Source organism: Limulus polyphemus, unplaced genomic scaffold (assembly GCF_000517525.1).
Source record: "Limulus polyphemus unplaced genomic scaffold, Limulus_polyphemus-2.1.2 Scaffold1485, whole genome shotgun sequence".
Taxonomy (NCBI): domain Eukaryota; kingdom Metazoa; phylum Arthropoda; class Merostomata; order Xiphosura; family Limulidae; genus Limulus; species Limulus polyphemus.
The window spans coordinates 129,319-138,365 of NW_013667095.1; the positions used below are offsets into that span (position 1 = coordinate 129,319).

At 35.0% G+C, this 9,047-nt stretch overlaps 1 protein-coding gene across 3 annotated transcripts in view; it reads right to left on the reverse strand.

The window, feature by feature from the left end:
- LOC106463795 overlaps positions 1 to 9,047 on the reverse strand; it is a 50,090-nt gene that overhangs the window by 11,158 nt on the left and 29,885 nt on the right. Inside the window, exons 9-11 of one of the 3 annotated variants that reach the window (XM_022391393.1) lie at positions 8,430 to 8,506; positions 7,945 to 8,082; positions 2,790 to 2,924 (exon numbers count right to left, since the gene is read on the reverse strand). In XM_022391393.1, the coding sequence (XP_022247101.1) occupies positions 2,790 to 2,924; positions 7,945 to 8,082; positions 8,430 to 8,506 (350 nt within the window). Of the gene's footprint in view, positions 1 to 2,789; positions 2,925 to 7,944; positions 8,083 to 8,429; positions 8,507 to 9,047 lie in introns of those variants that run through there. The other 2 variants (XM_022391394.1, XM_022391395.1) reach the window with 2 other exon arrangements.

Sequence of the window (9,047 nt, forward strand, 5' to 3'; positions counted from 1 at the left end):
GACTTACAACGCTAGAAACCGGGTTTCGATACCCGTGGTGGGCAGAGCACAGATAGCCCATGGTGTAGCTTTGTGCTTAGTAACAAACAAAACATAATCAAAATTAAATGTTTATTCCAATATGAAACACCATTGATCACGCCCCCCAGTGGCACAGCGATATGTCTACGGACTTACAACGCTAGAAACCGGTTTTCGATACCCGTGGTGGGCAGAGCACAGATAGCCCATGGTGTAACTTTGTGCTTAATTACAAACAAACAAATACGCCATTCATTACCTCTGGCCCTAAAAGTTGTCTAATAACTACTTCTATGATGATACATATTAACTCACACGAGTTAACCCTAGTTAGGATAACTTAAGAAATACAGTTTTTAATAATGTCAGCTTCACAGATAATAAGTATCTTCTTTCAGCAAACTTAGACTTGTATTTTGGTAGAACAATTTCATACAACTTTTGTTTGAACTTTCGTAATTATAACTACTAGTTTTCATCTACTGTATGTATGATATGTGCCCCCCCCCCCAGTAGCACGGCGGTATGTCTGCGGACTTACAACGTTAGAATCCGGGATTCGATACCCGTGGTGGGCAGAGCAAAGATTGCTGTGTAGATTGTGTAACTTTGTGCTTAATTACAAACAAGTATAATATGTCAGCATAACGTGTTAACAGCCATGGCTTAACAACAAACAAGCAAACTTTATAGCAGAAAAATAAAAACTATAAACAAATAGTTTTAGAAGGAATTCGTTGATACTTGATATACAGGGTGTCCAAAAAATGTGGAACCATAGATGATTTGCAGCTTTCATACTTTCAGATACGTGAGTGATGATGGTGCTGTCAAAGCATGAGAAGGTCAAGTTAATTCCCATGTTCATCCAAACTTGTTTTGGATTACAAGAGCAGCATGTGGAACATGTACTGTAAAATTCACTGAATCACCTACGGTTCCAGCATTTTTTTTGGACACCCTGTACATTTGCTTTTGCGAAATATCTTTTGAATATATTTTGTGGCGGGTTTTTAACACATATTTTATCACAAAATACCCGCTTAGAACTTCAAGAACTCTGAAATCGAATTATTCTTGAAGACCTTGAGAACTAGTCCTTGTTGCCATTCTAAGTTCTAAGTGGCCATCTTTTCCCAAACAACCTTATTAACACTCTAGTGCCTCTCTAGTCCAAATAACTGGTTTGTTTTCAACCAATGCTGTCGGTACGTCAGAAGTATTGTACAATCGAAGTAAAAGCTTTAGAAAAAAAGTTTAAATCCAGAAGTATCATTAATAATAATATTCAGTATTTTTAAGATTTATAAAATATCTCATCGTTTAGATCACCAGAAACATTGTTTGTTTGTTGTTGTTTTTTTTCAATTATACACTAGTATTTAGTCAAAGAATAATTAATTATTTCTAGACAACACGATTAGTATTCTTCTTCGTGTGGAATTAATCTGTCCAAATAATTATTTCTGTTATACTTGATGAAATACTGTTGATGTACTGGGAGAATAAGTCGATTCAAATTCTCGGTTATAAATGGTACGTCACATTCAGGTAGCGTGAAAAAATTCTAGCCTTATAATTAACTTTCTACAGAATGAGTTTCCTGTGTTACTGGTTCTTCTAGTTTGTTATGCACTTTTGTTTCTGGTATTTTCCGTAAATCTTTTTAATCAATTTACACGAAGTTTGGAGATAAGCACAAACTGAGCTGCTAGAATGCACATTCATAACATTTGCGACGAATCAAACTCGACAGTGCCGTTGGAATGAATACAAGTTAAAATTTCGAAACTTTTCACTCTAGCCTTTCTAGCAATAGTTAGATGAATTAATAATTAACATACAATATATATATATATGTGTTTACATTTCTGATGTTTTGTTTTGAGAGATTAGTCACTAGCATAGAGATTATAATGAATTATGATCATGGGTTTTCCAAAATGAGCGGAGAATAAACAACTTAAAAACAGTGGAGTTATTTTGATAAATCATTCGTATACGCATGCTTTAAAGCAGTGATTCTCAAACTTTTTCGACCTCGTATTACTTCAGCTTGGTAAAAGACCCCCCACGAACTCCCTACCGGTCCTACCTCCCGCTTTCACTTGCCAATGCAAAAAAACAAACAAACTTATCAATGACTTGTAATGCTTGGAGACGGCTTGAATGGGTAATGAAGAAAAACTTTAATATAAGTTTAACATAACAGCAAATGTACAACGTTTCGACAAGGTTTTGTCATCATCAGATACCTGATATTAAAGTTTTTCTTCATTATCCATTAAAGCCGTCTACAATTATTATTAGTCTAAAATTATCAATGACTTGCACTTTGGCCCACCTGGAGAATTTTCATGGATCATCAATGGGTAACAGACCACACTTTGAGAACCATTGCCTTAAGGAATGTAAGATTGTAAATTGTGAAAAAACTAACAAGTAGCTTTATAGGTTTAGTTTGTTTGTTTGAAGTTAACCACAAAGTTACACAATGGGCTATCTGTGCTCTGTCCACCACGGGTATCGAAAACCCGGTTTCTAGCGGTGTAAGTCCGCAGACATACCGCTGAGCCACTGGGGGGCAGCTTTATAGGTAGCAGACTGATACATTGTAAGTTCACGTTTTAGTGCAAGAACAAATTAAGACCCGTTTCGTGACGTCGGACACCAATACGTAGCCTTAGTAACCTTCTTCTGTTTCTGTATCAAAAGTGTAACAGCTACAAAACAATTTTATTTGAATTACCTATAATGAAAATACTCACGTCAGTTCTACGTAGGCGAAACATCGAAATCGTATAATTTTCGTCAATTTCTTTTTTCTTCAGCGACACCTGGTATTGACCATAAGAACGATCACAATCCGTCAGCTTGCTTGGAAAGTATGGAGCACATCGAGGCTAGAAGGAAAATATCAGCTTAAAACAGGTAGAAATGAGTATTCATTTTATTTTTTTCTTATTAACCAGCCAATTTTCCTTTTGTTGGTTTGATAAACAATTCCAAATCTATCTGAAAAAGGATAAAGCTGAAACGCACGAGGAGAAATATCTGTAAATAAACTAAAGTGCTATCACTTTTTTTATCAAACTCAAAACATCAGCGAAAGCATTGAAATTAACCCTTTATCTTAACTGTTTGTTTGTTTTCGGTTTCAGCGCAAAACTACACTTTGAACTATCTGCGCTTTACTCACTGCAAGCATCGAATTTCGGCTTTTAGCGTTATAAACCCTCAAGATTATAACTGAGTCATAGGGGGGGGGCTATGCAAAGTAAGACGAAAATAATGGAAATTAGAAAGACACTTAAAGCGAAACCCCAGTGTTGTTTTTTTTTTTTTACTTTTACAATTAAGCCCCCCATTGGCACAGCGGAATGTCTACAGACTTACAACGCTAGAAACCGGGTTTCGATACCCGTCGTGGGCAGAGCTCAGATAGCCCATTGTGTGACTTTGTGCTTTACTGTAAACAAATATACCTTTACAGTAACCAATCTAAAATATAAAACAAACTCAATAATACAGGTCTAGACTCCAAGATTATTTTTTATTAGACTTTGAAGAATTACCTCTACTGGAGCAGAACTTGTGGTCTCCTCGACATAAGTAAAGGAAATAAAATTACCTTTGAAATTTACCTTCGTTCCTTTCTTTAGTTCTTAAAACATCTGCATTAACAACTTATTTTTAGAGCATTTATATAAGCTCATTCTGAATTTGAGGGCTCGAATAATGACGACTTGCTTCGTTGTTTATGAACTACGAACGTGTTCGTTTGTTTCGGGATCAATCTTGGTCATCAATTCTACTTGAGCAAGACAGTTTTCCGTTTCCACAGCGATATAACCTATTAATAAGATCGCAAAAAGATTGATTCCTTTCTGTCAAACGCATAACTGTTATTCCATCAAATACGCCTGTTAAATGCTGCAGTTCAGTTTCAATTAAGTTTGGATTTCGGTTTACTGTCTACTGTAGAATATTCTTTGCTTGCTAATTCCTTCCATTTTATAAGGCATTCTATATGTAAACTGCCTGTCTCGTGAGATTCTAGTTCTTTGAATATACTACCGTGGACAAAAACCTTCACCAGATAGCTAGCTGCATTTTCTTGCTGCCAAACAATGTGCAGGAAAAACATAATGCTGCTTGTAGTTTTAAACATAACACTGTTTGTAGTTTTAAACATAACACTGTTTGTAGTTTTAAACATAACACTGCTTGTAGCTTTAAAAATAATACTGCTTGTAGTTTTAAACATAACACTGCTTGTAGTTTTAAAAATAATACTGCTTGTAGCTTTAAAAATAATACTTCTTGTAGTTTTAAAAATAATACTGTTTGTAGCTTTAAAAATAATACTGCTTGTAGTTTTAAAAATAACACTGCTTGTAGTTTTAAAAATAATACTGCTTGTAGTTTTAAAAATAATACTGCTTGTAGTTTTAAACATAATACTGCTTGTAGCTTTAAAAATAATACTGTTTGTAGTTTTAAAAATAATACTGCTTGTAGCTTTAAAAATAATACTGCTTGTAGTTTTAAACATAACACTGCTTGTAGTTTTAAAAATAATACTGCTTGTAGTTTTAAAAATAATACTGCTTGTAGCTTTAAAAATAATGCTGCTTGTAGTTTTAAACATAACGCTGCTTGTAGCTTTAAACATAACACTGCTTGTAGCTTTAAACATAACACTGCTTGTAGCTTTAAAAATAACACTGCTTGTAGCTTTAAAAATAATACTGCTTGTAGCTTTAAAAATAATACTGCTTGTAGCTTTAAAAATAATACTGCTTGTAGTTTTAAACATAACACTGCTTGTAGTTTTAAAAATAATACTGCTTGTAGCTTTAAAAATAATACTGCTTGTAGTTTTAAACATAACACTGTTTGTAGTTTTGAAAATAATACTGCTTGTAGCTTTAAAAATAACACTGCTTGTAGTTTTAAACATAACACTGCTTGTAGCTTTAAAAATAATACTGCTTGTAGCTTTAAAAATAATACTGCTTGTAGCTTTAAAAATAATACTGCTTGTAGTTTTAAACATAACACTGCTTGTAGTTTTAAAAATGATACTGCTTGTAGCTTTAAAAATAATGCTGCTTGTAGTTTTAAGCATAACACTGCTTGTAGGTTTAAAAATAATACTGCTTGTAGCTTTAAAAATAATACTGCTTGTAGCTTTAAAAATAATACTGCTTGTAGTTTTAAACATAACACTGCTTGTAGTTTTAAAAAAATGCAAGGACCTTGGACTAACACTTCTTCCATACTGCCCCCAGTTGCACAGCGGTATGTCCGCGAACTTAGAACGCTGGAAACTGGGTTTCGATACCCGTGGCGGGCAGTCCACAGACAGCCCACGGTGTAGCTTTGTGCTTAACTTCAAACAACAACAACGTCTTCCATACTTTCTGCCACCTAGTAGCATAGCGATATGTCTGCGGACGTACAACGTTAGGATCCGGGTTTCGATACCTGTGGTGGGCAGAGCACAGATGGCCCATTGGATAGCTTTGTGCTTAATTACAAACAATCAAACAAACCATACTTTCTTTTCATTTTGCGAAAATATTTATCCTCTGAAAAATGTCTTCCATAATGATTTTATCTCGGAGGAAAAATAAGAACTTTATCTTGTACAAGTCCATGTTCTGTTAAAGTAATTGTTGAACCCTCTTATTATTCAATTATTTCCTCAAAATAATGAAGTTCCATTTCTACTAAACCGATGTCCTTTGCTCTGTATTTGTTATCACTTTATTTTAATTAATTGTTAACTTATCCTTCTGTTGACACTAGTAATTAAAAAACTTTCGAGTATTTGATAGTTCTTAAGTTTCCTCTGTTTGTTGTCTATCTTTACTTTCGTACGCCCCAGACATATTTTCTCAGCTTTTCGCTTATTTTGATAATAGTTTTCAAATTAAAGCATAATTAATTAATTTTGATTAGTGATCAATTTAATACATATTTTTTTATTCTACTTCGCAAAATTACATCTCGGTTTCAGATCTTCTCATGATTAATTATGTTTTTTTAATTACTTGCATTTATCACTTTCCGAATCATTTGACCCCCAGTGACTCAGTGGTAATCCTGAAGAGCTATAGCGCTAAAAATCGGGATTAGATACCCGTGATGGGCATAGCACAGATGGCCCATTGTGTAGCTTTGTGTTTAACAACAAACAAACAAAACCTGAATTACTTACCAGCTGTTCCACTCACGTTTTATTCGGACTTACAACGCTAGAATTCGGGTTTCGATACCCGTGGTGGGCACAGCACAGATAGCAAAGTTATTCGTCGTAGCAGTGGAAGGTCTAACGGTTGATTACAGTGACACTAACGGTGTTGAAAGAGTTAAAAAGAAGAATTTATTTCGCCAATGAGAGTTCTAAAGTAATTGAAATAGCCTCAGTGGACTTTGACAAAGAGACAGACAATTCTCGGAGAAAAAAAAAGAGAGAAAAAGAAGCAGACGATTTTAGAAGTATAGAATACAACCGTGGTAACTCGACGACGCCCCCCAGTGGCACAGCGGTATGTCTGCGGACTTACAACGCTAGAAACCGGGTTTCGATACCCGTGGTGGGCAGAGCACAGATAGCCCTTGTGTAGCTTTGTGCATAATTTAAAACAAACAAAACTCGACAACAAAGTAAGTGAACTATACTCGGGTAGTTTGGCGATAGTAATAAAGAAAAATAGTTCGGCTTGTCAACTGAAATTCTAAAGCAATTGAATAGGCCTAAATGAACTTTTGACAAGAAGAAGAGAACTATATATGTAGTGTTTATGATATGCCTATCATCTCTATAGTGTAAAGAATTTGTTGTACATACGTTTAACTAGTTCAGAATATATATATATATTATTTTGAAAACAAGTCGAGTGAGGGCTATTCGTTTATTTTTCAATTTATCGCCAACAAGTCACAGACACCTACTGTAGAAGAATCCTTAGCCCAACATCCATATTATTTAACCTACTTACTACACACTAATACTGCTATATATAATATGAAAGGAGAATAAGCCTATTATTTTGACAATAATTTTGGCGTAATGGCCGAGCACATTGTAATAATATATATGCTTGCAGAGTGCATATATTTCAGGCTAGTTGTTTTAACAGTTCAGTTAACTTTAATAAAGGGTGAATATATTACTGGCTAGTTGTTTTAACAGTTTAGTTAACTTAAATAAAGGGTGAATATATTACCGGCTAGTTGTTTTAACGCGTAGAGAATAAACCTGTGAATCCTCATTAATCTTTAAAGTCACTAAACGTATCATGATATCATTTCTGGAATTCTGAACCCTTCCTTGTCACAGCCTCTAAACTCTACTAATGTGTACCACTTTATATATCTTAAGCGATGTACTAGCCATTTCGCAGATTGTCACTATCACGACCTCTAAGTAAATCGACAGTACTGTATGTAAATTTAGTTTCGAGAAACATGATAGAGAGGGGGAAGAGGCTAGAAGCTAAAGATGTGCATAAATAGGGGAAGCATGATCTAGATATTTCTGGCGCGGTAGCGAACTGCCCATTTAAATGGGAAATAGAGACTAAAACAATGATTAGTAGAGTTTAAAACTGCGATTGTGTAGGATTATTTGTTTGTTTGTAGTTGGGCACAAAACTACATAATGGGCTATCTGTGCTCTGGCCACCACGGGTATCTAAACCCGGTTTCTAGCGTTGTAACTCCGCAGACTGTGCCACCGGGGAGCAGGTAGGATTAAAGCAACTATTTCTAGTTTCAACATACGCCCCTAATTCTTGATTTTTTTTGGGGGGGGGGTGGAATGGAATATTCAAAGCTTTGTGCATTTATTTATTTATTTCCATGACTACATAAGGAAATAAATAGACAGAACAAACACTATGTAAGACATACCATCCGGTTCTCTGAAATCTGTGTTAGCATTATGATAACCTGACATTTCTGTTCCCACACCATCTGCCAAAAACTTGAAATTGTTTCCAGAAGAGGGCCTTGTGTAGCAATATAAGCATTGGACTTTCCATCATAACCCTAAAGAAAAATAGAAACATTAAGATATATTTCATAAATATGTATTTATAAATATAATAGGTTATCTTTCTATCTCGTCTTTTGTTGGAATGGATTGCAAGTAAGGGGACGTTATGTTATCGAATGTTTAATAGATATAAGAACACTTTAGGTATCTATTCTAACATTATTGTTAATAAAATCGATTATTTCTGATTCACGTGTTGTTTATATTGGTGTGGTCCATTGTACTGAAAAAAAAAGTGAAATTTTGACCAAGAATCGTTATACAGTGGTGTACGAAAGATGACATCTGACACGGAGTCCACACAGAAAGAATGTATTACTATATATAGATATATACCTACCCTCACATAGTTAGCATTGATGTAGTCTGAGTGTGGTTCTCCTGGACGTGGAGTCAGAAAGACCCGAGTTTCTGGAACTAAACCGAGTTAAAAAGAAATGCAAGTTACAACCTATTCAATGTTTCTACAAATTTGGCACCTCGCCTGCTGTGCCACAGATTCTGACCACTAAATCAGTATCACACATATTTTATTCACAAATTCTCTACCATCATTTTGTCCTCATAGATGCTATCCAGCTATTTTATATTCCACACCAAATATCGATCCAGCACCTAACATCGCGTCCAGCTATTTTAAATTCCACAACAAATATTGATCCAGCACCTAACATCGCATCCAGCTATTTTAGATTCCACACCAAATAGTGATCCAGCACCTAACATCGCGTTCAGCTATTTTATATTCTACACCAAATATTGATCCAGCACCTAACATTGCGTCCAGCTATTTTATATTCTACACCAAATATCGATCCAGCACCTAACATCGCGTCCAGCTATTTTAAATTCCACAACAAATATTGATCCAGCACCTAACATCGCATCCAGCTATTTTAGATTCCACACCAAATAGTGATCCAGCACCTAACATCGCATCCAGCTATTTTATATTCCA